The sequence below is a fragment of the Aptenodytes forsteri genome, unplaced genomic scaffold (genome assembly GCF_000699145.1).
Source record: "Aptenodytes forsteri isolate BGI_AS27 unplaced genomic scaffold, ASM69914v1 Scaffold119, whole genome shotgun sequence".
NCBI lineage: Eukaryota > Metazoa > Chordata > Aves > Sphenisciformes > Spheniscidae > Aptenodytes > Aptenodytes forsteri.
The window spans coordinates 1996548-2010911 of record NW_008796165.1 but is presented as its reverse complement, the minus strand read 5'-3'; the positions used below and the strand labels follow the sequence as shown (position 1 = coordinate 2010911).

General features: G+C 37.1%; 1 protein-coding gene across 1 annotated transcript in view; it reads left to right on the top strand.

Annotated features, from left to right (window-relative positions):
- Positions 1-14364, top strand: part of AK5 (adenylate kinase 5) — a 95183-nt gene that overhangs the window by 58181 nt on the left and 22638 nt on the right. Inside the window, exons 8-9 of the mRNA XM_009287269.2 lie at positions 10978-11020; positions 12138-12182. Coding sequence (XP_009285544.1) covers positions 10978-11020; positions 12138-12182 — 88 coding nt within the window. The remainder of the gene's footprint in view (positions 1-10977; positions 11021-12137; positions 12183-14364) is intronic.

Here is a 14364-nt window from a genome sequence, read left to right as displayed (position 1 = left end):
GCATAGCTTCTAACGAGGGAAGACCTGTGCTTTATAGAATATTCTCAATTTGCAGAACTCGCTGTCGTGACTAGCATCTGGTTTAATAAGGATTGTCTTTTGCTGCTGGAATGCTCCCAAGTGTGATACAGGATTTCACTGCTCACTCTGTTCATTTACACTTGCCATTCGATTTCTCAACTTTGCCAGAGAGGCTGTCAATATAATGCCACTTGTTTCCAGAGATCAGACAAGTTTTATCTTTAAGAACTGGATTTTTAATTAGAAAGCTACCATTTGGCTTCTTTCAAGTGCATTCAGGCCAAAAGGGAGTATTGAAAAATTGGCATCAGTGAATCCTATCAAAGAGTCCCAGAAGAAAAGAGCATCCAATTATTTTCTCGTGAAAACAGGGCTTTCAAGACAACCTTAGTCAGTCTGAGGAATATTTAGACTAATTAGAGAAAAAGTTAAAACATACAGTCAGACAACTGTAAAGTGAATACACTCCTGAACAAGTGCTTATAGAATAGATAACTTTAAAATTTGGGAAACATGAAAATCAGGTAAACTTCAAGTAAAAACCTTAAAAATATACTTAGTCTCTTCTAATATTTCGGGGTGAGAGGGGGAATATTTTTCACATCTACAAAACATGGAAACGCATTTTTGTGCCTCAAAGGAAGTTACCAGTTCATAACTGAGGCATTCCTATGTCCTTCCAGTGTCAGACTGCATTTACTTATGCAGTTAGGTAAATGCAATGGCACATGCAAAGGAGAGATTGCCTCCCCCCCACCCCCACAAAGTGTGTCAAAGACCTAGGAAAAGTAGATGTAAAAAGACTGAAAGATAATAAAAGGTTTTCTGTTCAGCAGTGACAAGCGATCTATTGAATTAAGAAAATTGTATAACCCAATCTTTGCTGCAAGTGCAGAATGTTTTATAATTAGAAAATGTGACAGCTCACTTGAAAAGCAAGGAGCAAAACCAAAACGAAGGGGAAGAAAAAAGCCCTCAAAAAGACTTACTCTCATTCTAACGAGAGGAAACAAGCTCTTGATTAAAAGTTGTTGCCATGTAGTGACAATTCTTCCTACAGCTCGCTGTCATTTCCCACCCAGAGAACAAATGAATTTAGGCTTTAGGGGAGCAGGAGGAAAGCTTTAAAACTGATGAAAACCAGACTCCATTGCTATCAACTGTAACATTTCCCGCCTGACTGGTTATCATAGCTTGAAACGTAAATATTCAAGAGAGATAATAAAAAGGCCCTGAAAGTCTCTTCAATACAGAAGCAGAACACAAATATTCCTAAAACTGATGGGCAACAGCAAATTGAAAGCCTGAAAGCCTCATTTAACTAAAAATTTGTGAATTAAACTAAAGACCATTTTCCTCCATTTACTGTGTTTTGACTCCATTTTCTCTACATTGAAGATTCAATCCAAGTAATTTATTTAACCCTTCAGACACAGTGTTCCAGGGGTTGGCATTACAATACAACAAAGAGCAAACTGCACATCTCCATTAGCAGGAGAAATTTTCACTGGGACTTCTAAAGCTACCTTTCAAAGTTAGATAAACATTGATTAAATTATTTAAGGGGTCAGATCTAGAATGTACTATATTAATCATGTGCTTTCTCTTTACTTGAGAACATAAGGAACTTCTGGTATAACAGCAGTTTTATTCATGTATGCTGTGCGGCATTAATCGTTACAGGTCTTAGTAAAATGACCAAAAGTATCCAGAAGCCATTTGGGCTTTTAACGCTGGACATTTCTGCGGTGTCCATTTCTCTTTCACTGATAGGCAGCAGCGTCAATTTGAATTACAGATTCTGGTTCTACAGGGAAACTGATTAAAACAGAAGTACGTGACAGAAAAGAAAATGGACTCTAGGAAACTCAAAGAATGACTGTGAAACTCTGTTCCCTCAACATTTGTTTTTGTTAAAGAGCACAGAAATGTGGAGTCTGATCTAGTTTAAGGATATCTGCAAAAAGAGATAATGCATAAGCATCCAAAGAGATGAAAGAGCTGGAGAGGCAGGCCTAGCTACAGAGGAAAGATGTTTAATAGAAATGTACTGAAGTCAATGAACAATCTGTTCAGTTCAAGTTGCCATGGAAACTATCCTATTAAATGCTTGAAAAAAATCAGTTCTAGAAACAAAGTACTACAGTTTGCCTGTTACAAAGTGCTCCCTTAATAAGCTCAAACCAAGTGCATTTTGGTGCTTCTATATCATTTTGTAAGCTCGAAGAATTATTTTTCTCTTTCAAAATCACCATTGTACACTGTAGTAAAGGCATGTGAAAGAAAGCCTACTGCTCTATTTTCCCCCACGCAAACCACGGCAAAATGGGCAAGAAAAATTGCCATAGACTCAATCTGCATTTTTTCTTTGAAATGCCAGAAGCAGTTGTTTGCTCCTCCTTTCACAGACATTATTTGGATTTACTTTCTGATGATACATATATTAGGGGGGACTGAACTGCCAAGGTTAGTTGAAGTCTTTGCATCCCCATATCTTTTCTGATTTTGAAACAAAAGCTGCTGCCTGCAGCTCTGGTGGGCAGTACAGGGCACGAGGCCTGGGTTACAAGGATGGTGAGCTCTTGTGAGTTACTGGAGATTTAAACAACAGTGGCAGCATCATTCTTCAAGATGTGCTGCATTTATGCTCCACTGAATACTTTTGCAGTAACTTAGGAAGCTCTTCTCTGTGGCTTGTGGAAGGTGTCTGTAGAAAAAAGCATTACAATTTACAGTATCTCACCCTCATTTTTCTAGGCAATAGCAGTAGGATAGTGCTTTCCTCACACCAACTTGCCCCTCTGCTGGCAAACTGAGGCCTTATCCTTTCATGCACAAAATATAACTTTACAGCTAAATTTACGAGTTCTGCGTTTTACGTGTCTACCTTTACAGCCCAGAGAAGCTGCGTAATTCTTGGGGAATATCAGGCATCCCACACAGTTGATGCAAACAGGATCCACATAAAGCTGATAATGAAATGCAAAGGTGTATTTTAAATCACCCCCTCCCCGCCTCCTAGATTTAGACACCTTACTGAGGTTATGTAGCCCAGCATCCCTAAAGACAGCTACCAAAGCCCATCCTTAAAAATATTTGTAGCCACAATTTCTATATTTTAAAGCATTGAAGAAGAAACAGCTTTTTATAAAACATTTTTGTATTTCTTAATCACTGTCAAAGTACATACTAGAGATTTTCACATTTACATATTGGACTGCAGTGATTGCAACGGTGCTATTTTACTATATGGGATACAAAACTGCTCTTTAAATAACTTACTTGTATCGAAGCTGAAGAGTGGCTTCTCTGGGTACATTGGAAACACTTTAAAAAAAAATCCTCTGTGTATTTTCAGGAAGCCATATGTTTCCTATTTGGTGTCTTTTTACTCCTTATGCATCCCGTGATTGTGCAGTCAACTTTAGTCAATTTGGGCTTAAATACCAGTCATAAGGAGCGAGAAGTGGCCTAGTTTTAGAATTCCTTCACAGTAGCGTATCTCAGATCAGTGGACTGTTTCTTCCCATCGTTAAATTCCTTCCTAACAGAGAAGTTCATTATAAAAAGTGTAAAAGTTCCTTATTGAAGGTTATAAACCTACCTAATAAAACATAAATAGGTGTTTTAGTAAACCTAGAATATGCTTGGTCAAACGTTAAGCAGGGAAGGTCTCCGAGAGGTAAAATCTGAGCACAGCTGTCGGCTTTTATCTTAATAGCAGCAAATCATAGGAACTGAGGCCACACGCTGGTCTTATTTTTACAACATCCTATTCTTGTCCTCCGTGCCAAGATCTTTCAGACGATGCTCTGCTTCCATGTTTTAAAAGCTCTGTTCTCATTAGCTACGTTTCCTGGGTCTACATTTCTTCCACCTTCCTCTCTGCTGCAATTCTGTGTGTTATGTGTCTGTGAATTATGTATCTGTACATGCGTCTGTTTTGTGAACGGCTAATGTGATCAGGGCATAGCAATGCCGGCAGCCCTTACTCACTGTCTCAAGACCTGATCATCTGCCACACAAGGGAAAGGCATCTACTCATTTTTGTGGTGCCATCCTGAAACTAAACAACCTCTCTCTTTTTCACTGGCAGTGCTAAATTATGACTGGTAAGGGAAAGAACAGAGCTTTATATCAAACGTTACTATACAGAATCTTGGGTGAGTGCTGCAGTCTGTGACACTGGGTTCAGGCTAGAAAGAGCTTGGAAGGGGAGCAAGTGATAGAAGAGACATTTTTGAGCATACTGCCCGTTGTAGACGTATATAATAGAGGACAAATACTTTCATCTTAAAGAATGAAATAGAAGAATACATACATCTTAAAGAAAATTAAATGTCCTTAGAAAATTCAGATTACAAGTGAAAGTTACATTCTACCCTTGACTCCTTTGCTGTTTATATTCCTAAAGACAGTTTGAATTCCTGTAACAAATCTTTAAAGTTAATGGCAGGTTACTACTTACAGGCTATTGCACCTGTCATCGAGTTTGATTTTCATAAAATAATGGAGCTCATGTTAGCAAAATAAATGGGTGGTGCCATGGTGATGCATGGAAGTAGAAGCATAACATTTTGTAGGTTATCTTTGGAAAATAACACCTTGAACTTTCAGTTCTTCCAAGAGAAGCAGTTACTGAGTTCCACCACAACTGAATCTTATCAAAGCATTTGTATCTTCTTTTTTCTTTTTGGAAATTTAGCCGAGTCTGGCCTGCAGAAAAACCTTTTTCATCTAAAAGTTAAAACAAACAAACAAAACCCCCCAAAAAACCCAAACGACTGAATTCCAGCCCTCAGAAGGCAATGTGACAGTTCAGGGCAGAGAGGCTCTGCGTATAGTGCCAGTGGTGTATGATTTGAGGGGTCCATTCATTAGCATTGTTGTTAGCAGTCTAAGACAAGGAGCTAAGCAGCGCCGAGTTTGCAGTTCAAATGCACTGGAAGGTCCCCTGCTGCACTCCTCTGGTGCAGTGGCTCGATGTAACAGAAAGCCCCTGGGAGAATTTATACCAAGCAGCATAAATACTCCACGTAGAGAAGAATCATTTAAAGAGTGAGGGCTATTTACAGAAAAGAAGAATGCTAAAGGAAAAATAGTGATAACTTCTGGGAATAATTTTGTAGGCACTGGGACCTTTCTGTAAATATAGATCTACTGAAAAGTAACTGAATACTGTATGTGACAAAAGTATTTTAAAATGAGCGATAGATAGTAACTATGCACAGATAATATGGGTGTCGAGTGTCTCAAGTGTCTTCAGAACGCAAAGATATTTAAAAGTCAAGCCCCAGTTGTTCTTCGAGTTAGATATAATGCTGTCCCCTCTAGTTCAGCCTTTTAAACCCAATATAAAATTGCAAATGAAGCGTTCGGTTTACCAGACCACTCTTATGCTGCTCTGATAAGGCAAAATGCTGCTACCGTGCTGGGAGGGGTGTTCTTATTGCATACCTTGGTTGGTAAGTTTGCCCTTAAAAGTTAATTTCTTTAAAATGTTTTCCAGTTTTCTAGTGTCTGGAAATCAATATGAAACTAAATAAATTTTGCTTTCATTTTCATGTTTAATAATCACATGTACTTTTTGTCATTTAAAAAAACCTACAGAAGTTAACAAAAACTCAACCCACACACACTATAGCAAACAAATTTTGATTTTCCCCCTCTAAACTACTGATAGGTACTCTTCTTTATGCTATTGAAGCAGCAGAATAAAAAATCTGAAAAAATCTTGCATATCTTTAAAAGCCAGATAACTTGATCTTGGTTTACAAGTGTTAAAAACGAGTTAATCTCTACCTCTGTATAGGTATAAATTTGTTTTATTTTCAGAACTGAAAATAAGGTTTATTTTAAAAGAATAATGGCATAGAGATTCTTGTCTTTGCTAGAAACCCAAAAGTAAAAGGGAATCATAGCGATCTAATAAACTGTCAGCATTTCGTGGATGCTATTACAAACACTGATTTTTTTGCACTTTCTAGTTGTATGCGCTCCAAACAAACAAAAGTCACCTCAAATAACATTAGCACTGTTCTCTCATCTTAATTACTATTAGCCCCTTTTGACACAAATAACTCCACTCTGCTGAGCAGTATGAACCATATAAGAAGATATGCCTTTCGGGGAAAGAAAAGCCTTGAAGTCTGAATGTATTCATACTGTTTCTTACCTTATTTACACATAAATCATTAGTTCTGGAGCAGAGGTGGTCAGAGCACAGCCACTCCTGCTTTCCAGAGGCATACTTTAACACTCAGCTTGCAGAAAGCAGCTCAGCGTCAAAAAGTGATTTGAATCATAAATCAAATTTAATGGCGAGCAACTGTATGGCTCATAAAATCCGTTCCCAGGGACCATTGCCCATACATAAAACCTGCAGCTAACCCAGCATATCTCATAAAAACCAAGCATTTGCTCTTACAGGAAGAAAACAGGAATTTAAAAGACAAATTCCACAGCTGATCTCTGACTAGCCCCAATTTCTTCTGATGCTTAACTTTGCCTAGCTAAAGCTTGCTCAGGGTCTTTACGTTTTGCAATATATGTAAGGACAGCACTCAGTGATAACTACATTTTTATAAACAGAGGCGGCATACATTGAATCTGAAAGACCATCCTCTGTGATTAGGTATATGCCTATTAAATCCAGTTGCAAACACATGTCAAACTCTAAAACCACACAGATTATGACAGACTGGACTGTGCTGAAGCAGACAAATTATATATGCAGATGTCTCATACTGCCTTCTGATTCCCTAAACTATTCTTAGTCAGTGAGAGAGTTTATTTAATTGAGAGCTAAAGTTGATTCTAAGGGTACTGGATGTAGAAGCGTTGCTTTATTAAGGACTAAGAATTCAAAGTAAATATACTATAGGCTAAAGAGGTGAAAGTGGAAATCCAAGTCCTAAACCTAGTTCTGCTTCCATATATAACTGTGTTTACATCGACAAATCATCTAATATCTCTGCTAAAATGGAAATAATGCCCTTGCCTCTATTCCCAAAGGAAGTAGAGGGAAGATTTATGTGGAACTGTAGTGTTCTTTGAAGAAATAAAATGCTACGGGAGTACAAGTATTTTGCATACCTAACAACAGCAAAGGGAGAATTGTACAACTACAGTGTGCTGAGAAATCGATGGTTATACACCTACATTCCCATCAAAGGGATGCTGATGAGATCACTGTGATAAATCTACATAGTCAGTTCTTGCCTGTACTTTCTACTGTATACATTATGTCATTCTGTATTAAAGTTATGTTTGTCTATACTGCTTATTTTTGCTTACACATTAAGTTCAATTCACAACAAATATTTTTAGGCAGAGAAATATGGAGTTTTTATTTGTTTATGTAATTTGTGCCTGACACGTTCCTTTGAATTTGAGAATGTAAAAATTCAATCTTGAAAATTGAGCATAATTTTAGGCAACAGTCATGCTGTATTTTAAAGCCTTGCTCAACTGCCTCTTTTCTTCTTAATCCGTGATTATTTATCCTCTTCAGTAAATTTCTAGGAGGAACTCTTGTTATATCTGTTAGAAGTCTGAATAAAACGTATCAGGCACTTTTCACCACTATTTTCCTGAAGCATTAGAGCAACAACAAGGTGATGAAAACTTTTTTTCTTTTCCATGCTACAAAAAAAAAAAAACCACACCAAAAAAACCCCAAAAAACCTCAAAACAAACCCAAGGACTGGAGCAGAGGTTATTAATGGATAACAGAAAAGCTTTCTCATTGCATCAGGTAACAAACATTCACAACAGTTGTCGTTACATCCCAATGACGAAAACGTCCCATCATTAGATTTAAAAAAAAAAGTGAAAAGTATTTTATTGCTTTCTTTAAAGTGATATGACTTAAGAGTCCTAATACATTAATAGCAAAACTCAAAGATCTGGAGAATTTTGTATCATTTCCTTATTCTATGCTATGATTTACTGTCTATTATAGAAATTACTTCACAATCTAGCAATGACAGGCAGTAACTTAAACTCATTAACCTATGAAGTACCTACTACTAGTCAGATATTTACTAATAATGAGCTAAATGACAAGAAGTCAGAATACAGTCAGAAGCCTGCATTTTCCAACTCTAAATGCAAATGTCAGAGAAGAGATTCTTTACAGGTAGCAAACTTCTCGCTTTAGCAATCATTTTAATGTGCCGTTGATATTGTTTAAGCAGTTACAAGGTCAGCTATGCCCCACTAATTGACATGTTTCCAGATAATATTTGTAGATATAACCTGGCTCTAAAGGCATATGAAATTACAGACTACCCACCTTTCTTCAGAGCTCATTACATACAAGATTATAATCTTCCTCACCTTGCTTTCAACTAAATGGAAACAGCTATACTGAGAATACAGAGACTGTTCTGCTGCTAAATCACTGTATTCCTGATGGCAATGTGGTGTAAAATGCTATTAGCAATCTAGTAATTGGTTAGACTTTTCCTCATGTGATCACTTGCTAAATCCAACAGTTATTGTCCAAAGCACTTTGGTAACCAGGCAGAACAAGGCTTTCAGGCCAATATAGGTTAAGCCATTCACCGTTTAGAGACCTACTTACCAGAAAGACACAATTAGAAATAGATATTGTCAAAGGTAAATATGAGGGGACTGGCATTAACCAGGATGCCAGTCTCTTTCTACAAGGGACTGCAAGCCAAACAGCAAATCTAGCTCCTCATCCAGATCAGCAGAAAAACTGGTTGTACTGTTGAGGAGAGTGGGAGGAAAGGCGTGAAGGGAAATGGTTCTAAGTCAAGTTTAAGTACAGAATAGTGAAAACTGTGTAGGAATACCTTGTCATCAAAACCAAATTAACTGTAGCCCAACTGTTCTAATTTGTTCCTCCTGACTTTTCTTACAGCTCCCCTAGAGACCAGGCTTTCAGGACCTCTTTCCACCCCAGCTGGGTGCTGTTCAATTATGTCTGAAAAAAATGTTTTTATGGAATAACTTATTCTCTGAAACATGGGGAAGCTTATTTTGTCATGGAAGTTCAGCAGGGCTGGTGGTCCCACTCACATCAAGCTGTGTGCCGAGTTGTCGTAGAGTTATGAAACAGATGCCCTTTGGGAAAGAAAAAGTCAAGAAAGCACAATTCTTTTGAAAACAGTATTTCTGCACCTGAAAAGTGAGCAGTTACAGATGTAGACAGAATTCATTATTTTGATGTTCTGGGTTCTGATCAATGTCACAGTTCCTGTTTACCTGCTTTTGAGTTGTAATTAGAATTCACTTTAATGGCTTTTCATAGCACTTGTTCCTTACGTGAACATGGCTTGTTGGTTAGTTAACCTGTTGTTCTATTAAAGCAGATATGGTTGGTCAAATAAAAGCAGCTGATAGCTTATTTAGCTTCAGTTGTCTCTAGTTTTTTTACATATTTCAGCTCTAAAAAATTAGAGCTGTTCCTGACTTAAACTGACCTCTATTATCACCTGCTGCTCTGAGCAGCCCACCAGCGTTACAGAGGCAGTTTCATTCTGCAGTTGTAGGGGAGACCAAAGCGATACTTGAAAGAAGTAATGCCTCTTTCATTTGATTGTAAACTTGCAACTGTGATCTTGATTTTAAAGAAACTTTACTCTAAACTTTGTGCCTAAAATGATTTTGATCCATAAACCTTCAAAGGCACGATAGGAAGCTGCATCTAAAACCAGGCCTTTTGTATGACCCTTTGCAGGGTCAAATATTTTGTTGTGTTATTACATCAAAGACAAAGCATGTAAGGTTAATACTGTCACTTGAATTGTAGGAAAGAGATTAATCTCTTATTTGAAAATGTTTTTTTTCCCTGAAATACTCCCATTTGTTTTTTTAATTTTTTCCTTTTTTTTTTTTTTTTTTTAAGATGGCAGTTCTCCTGCTGCACTGTAATAGGCTGAGAATTACTGTGAATCAAAAAATGAAAATATTCTATGTAGCCAGTGTAACGGTACTTCAGCCTAATGAAGAGTATTTCTGTTTACCCGTTCTATTCACCACGCTGTTCGTTTCACTTCATCTATTCATGCAGCTATACAAATTTCTAACAGTGGCCATTTCTGACAGCATACTGAAGCAGAACTGTAAGAAACTACAGCTTGAGAACCCTATGCTATTTTGAGAGGACTAGCATAATGTATTCCATGCTGATTACGCACTGATGATGTAATACGAGCGTGTTACTGTCAATGCCGTTACTGATATTTTATAGACTAGACTAAAGCACTGATGGTGTGAGTATATTGACACTACATAACCTAGACTATGTCCAGCACATATATAATTCTGATTTATAACAGCAAAGAAGTCCCACTCTGACACTCTTGCTGGCCAGTATTTGTGATTCCTCATTGGTTGTACTATACAGTACGTGACAAAATAATTCTAAGTGGCCAAGTATCAGGAAAAAAAACATGCCAAGTTCCCCATTTTCTTGGTGTAATCCCTCTTCATAGTTCAGCAGCCTCTGTAACAACTTGTAACTTGTGTTGCATTCTGAAGGTAAACACATTCAAGTTGTTTTAGACCAAAGACTAATTTCATCTTTATATTGTAGCTTACTTCTAGAACTCACTCCAGTATTGCCTTTCCGCTACTAACAGCTTATCATACCATATTTACTTCAGAAGCAATTCAGCATGCACACTGGTTGCTTAGGTATCGTGCTGGAACTGTGCAGTTGGACACTGAAAAAGCGGTTCCTCACCAAAACAATATGGCCCAGTTAATCATCTCAAGCTGTCTTGGGCTCTCCATGCTCACGTTCTACCAACTGAAACAGTACTAACAGCATTTCTGTGACATTGTTAACCATATCTCAACATAGATTAAAACCGAGAGGTTAGAATATGGAGAAGATATTAAGATATACGTATAAGCAGATATAAGAAGAAATGTAAACTATGCAGAATATCCATTTTAATTTGTCAATTGCTCAATTAACAGGAGGAAGATCAGTCAAGTTTTTCTGGTTATGACAGCACAGGAGGTGAGTTTCTTTTTCAGTATCATTTGCCATTTAATTTTGAAACCATTGATTTCAGCTTGTATTTAAGTAGTTACTTAGAAGGTAAAGTGAATTCAGGTTATTTATATTGTGAAAGTTACGTCTCAAAGGATTTTATCATGTGAATTCTCTTTGAATGCAAATTAAAGCTTGTAAAAGACATTTCTACACTCTTTAGGCCAGTGGATCAAAAATTATTAGAAAATACTATTGTTAATCAGCGTCAGCTCTCATAGGTGTTTTCAGAAATTGGTAGTTATGAAAAGCTTATTGGAAAGTATGAGCTGCTAAGAGTCTAAGAAGAATGAAAGGATTAGTCAAAATCTTTTACGGCTAATAATAATATGTAATAAGAGATGTACACGCCACATAATAAAAAAGAAAGCTGTATGTGGTAAATGAATGTGTCTTGTCACATTATTATATCTTGACAAGATATAATAAAATTCCAGCAATCTCAGATGGTGCAAGATCGCCTTCTGTACTGGTATAATCAGGGCAATGACTGGGACTCAGACTAGAAGGAACTGCTTTTTTTAAAAAAACCCACAATTTCGGTAAAAGGCAAAGCTGTAGTTCATACAGTAGTTTGGTGCTAAAATGAGAGTAATATCAGGATTTCATTTGAGATTATTATTTTTTGGCTGAATTCGAGGCTCAGGGGAATTTAAGACTACATCTCAGATGTAGTGGACCGAGTATAAAAATCTGAATGGGATGTGGACAATCTTCTATAGCAATTAGAATGTAATAACATATTCAGAGAAAAATGCAATGGCTCAGGAGGCACGTTATTACATCAAGATGATTCTGCTTTTTTTTTTGTCTTATCTTTCTCTTTCTTAAAGAACTGATGGGTATGTGCAAGGTCTGATTTTCAGGTAAAATATTTTTATCGTATCTGCAGGGAGAACTACGAAACTGGGAGATAAATAGGCTTGTGGATAATAGCTCCTTTTGGAATGCAGACCATTATAGCGGAAAGTAAACTAGTAAAATCAGATGACCTTGCATAAGTATTACACAATTCAGCGTGGAAAGTAGCTAAGATTAAAATTAGTAGCTCTTGCCAACTAAAGAATTTTTATTTTCATTTTAGACTTTTCAGAAGATCTGAGGAAATCAAACATAATTTTTGTAGTCGGTAAGTAGGATTCCTAATTTAACTGCTACATTTGAAAATCCCCATGTTATTTAGTTTTGATTATAAATATATGATTTCTTTTAAAGTTTAGCAGAACAGTTTGGTTAAGAGTATTTACACTACAATGGTGGTTTAGTCTTTTGAAAGGGAGTTAGGATTTAATATCATGTTATTAACCTGGGTCTGACCATGCTAACAACAGTTGTGTAAAGCTCAGAGCAGGAGGTGTGTTTAAGTATGAACATATTCAAAATGACCTTAGTTCTTGTGTAGGTACAGTAGTGCTGTGTCATCTCCCACAGCAAGGCTGCCTCACCAGCATTAGTTAAAACGTTACTAGATTGGATTTATAACTCAGAATTTTAAGGTTTAGCTGAAAAAAAAAAAAATCAAGTCTCTTCACCTCTACATTTGTGAAACAACTTTTGTAAATATGGGTTTCAATTCTGCATGTGCTCAACATGCTGTTAAAAAGTCAACAGGATAGTCACCATGCATGATGCTTAGCACGCACTGAGGCTTTGCAGGTTCAAGGTTTACTTTATATTTGCTTTCTGGAAGTCCACAGAGGAAAAGCACCATGTTAATGCCCATTATTATATAAATGTGACTAATGTAATTAGCATAAACTTTGAACAGCCTTTTAAAACTAATTATAATCAGAAGATTTACAAGTTTCAGCTTAAAGCTTGGTACTAGTTACTTGGAAAGAATAATTGCTTTTGCATCAAGCAGAATTTTTCAGAACTGCTTTACAATACAGAGCAGGAACAACACATTTCCAAGGAGCTAAGGATAGATACCCAAACATGGGTAATGTAACATAAAAGCAAGTCACTTTGTGCATTCTTTTTCCTAAGGAAGAAAATTGACTTCTGAAAGTAGTCATAAATGAATGGAAGTTTCATTCAGAATTCAGGAGGCATCAAAAAACATTCTAATATCAGCAGGTTGAGGGAGGTGATCCTTCCTCCCTATTCAGCACTGGCAAGGCTGCATCTGGAATACTGTGTCCAGTTCTGGGCTCCCCAGTACAAGAAAGGTAGTGACTTACCGGAGCGAGTCAGGCGCAGGACCACAAAGATGTTTGAGGGACAGGAGCGTCTTCATATGAGGAGAGGCTGAGAGAGCTGGGGCTCTTCAGCCTGGAGAAGAGAAGGCTCCAGGGGATCTTACCAATATGTATAAATACCTGATGGGAGGTAACGAAGATGAGGGAGCCAGAATCTTTTCAGTATTGCCCAGTGACAGGACAGGAGAAAATGGGGACAACTTAAAATACATGAAATTCCATCTGAACACAAGAAAACACTTTTTTATTGTGAGGGTGGTCAAACACTGGAACAGGTTGCCCAGAGAGACTGTAGAGTCTGGAACCACCTGCTCTAGCTGACCCTGCTGTAACAGAGGTGTTGGACTAGATGATCCCAAAAGGTTCCTTCCAACCTAAAGGATTTTGTGAAAAGGTAGCGTGTTTATGTGTTGTACTTTTATCTCACCCTGTCTTATACCAAATACAAGTTGACTCAATTTATTGCAAACCTATGGTGGATATTGTGTGTTTGAAAAAGTAAAGTTAGGTTACTGAAGACTTCATTGGAGACTTTTCTTAAGGGAAAGATGCATAACACTTAATTTTCAGTCTTTAAGCAAACTGTAATTCCATGCTTACTGAAGTACATCTTCCTGCTGTTCGCTACAATGACAAATTTTCATTCTGTCTGCCTCACGCATCTTATTGGAAAATTATGTTTGGGTTTGTACAAACACAGATTTTAAAAAGTGAAGATGCTCAAGGAATTTTTGCCTCTGAAATTGTCTGTGGTAAGGCATATTTTTCATTTACCTATGGACTGCTTTTTCTTTTTCAAAGAGTGGTTTTTAAATTTTCATTTACAGTTTTTATAGGCCATCTACTACCCATCTTCCAATTTAAAACTGAAAACACACCTTCTCCCTATTTATTCCTGCCCTAAAATCCATCTCAGACTTTCTAGTAAATGCTTTCTAGGAACAGAGGAAAATTCTGCTTAATCAAAAGTCTAAGTTTTCTTTGTTGAAGATCTTATAATGAGAAGTTTGATTGAGTCCAAACATGGGTTACTTGTTGACAAGTCATGTAGAATGATTTATATTTTTTCCCCAAAATATCCCGTTCCCCCCCCCCCCTCCCCTACCCCCC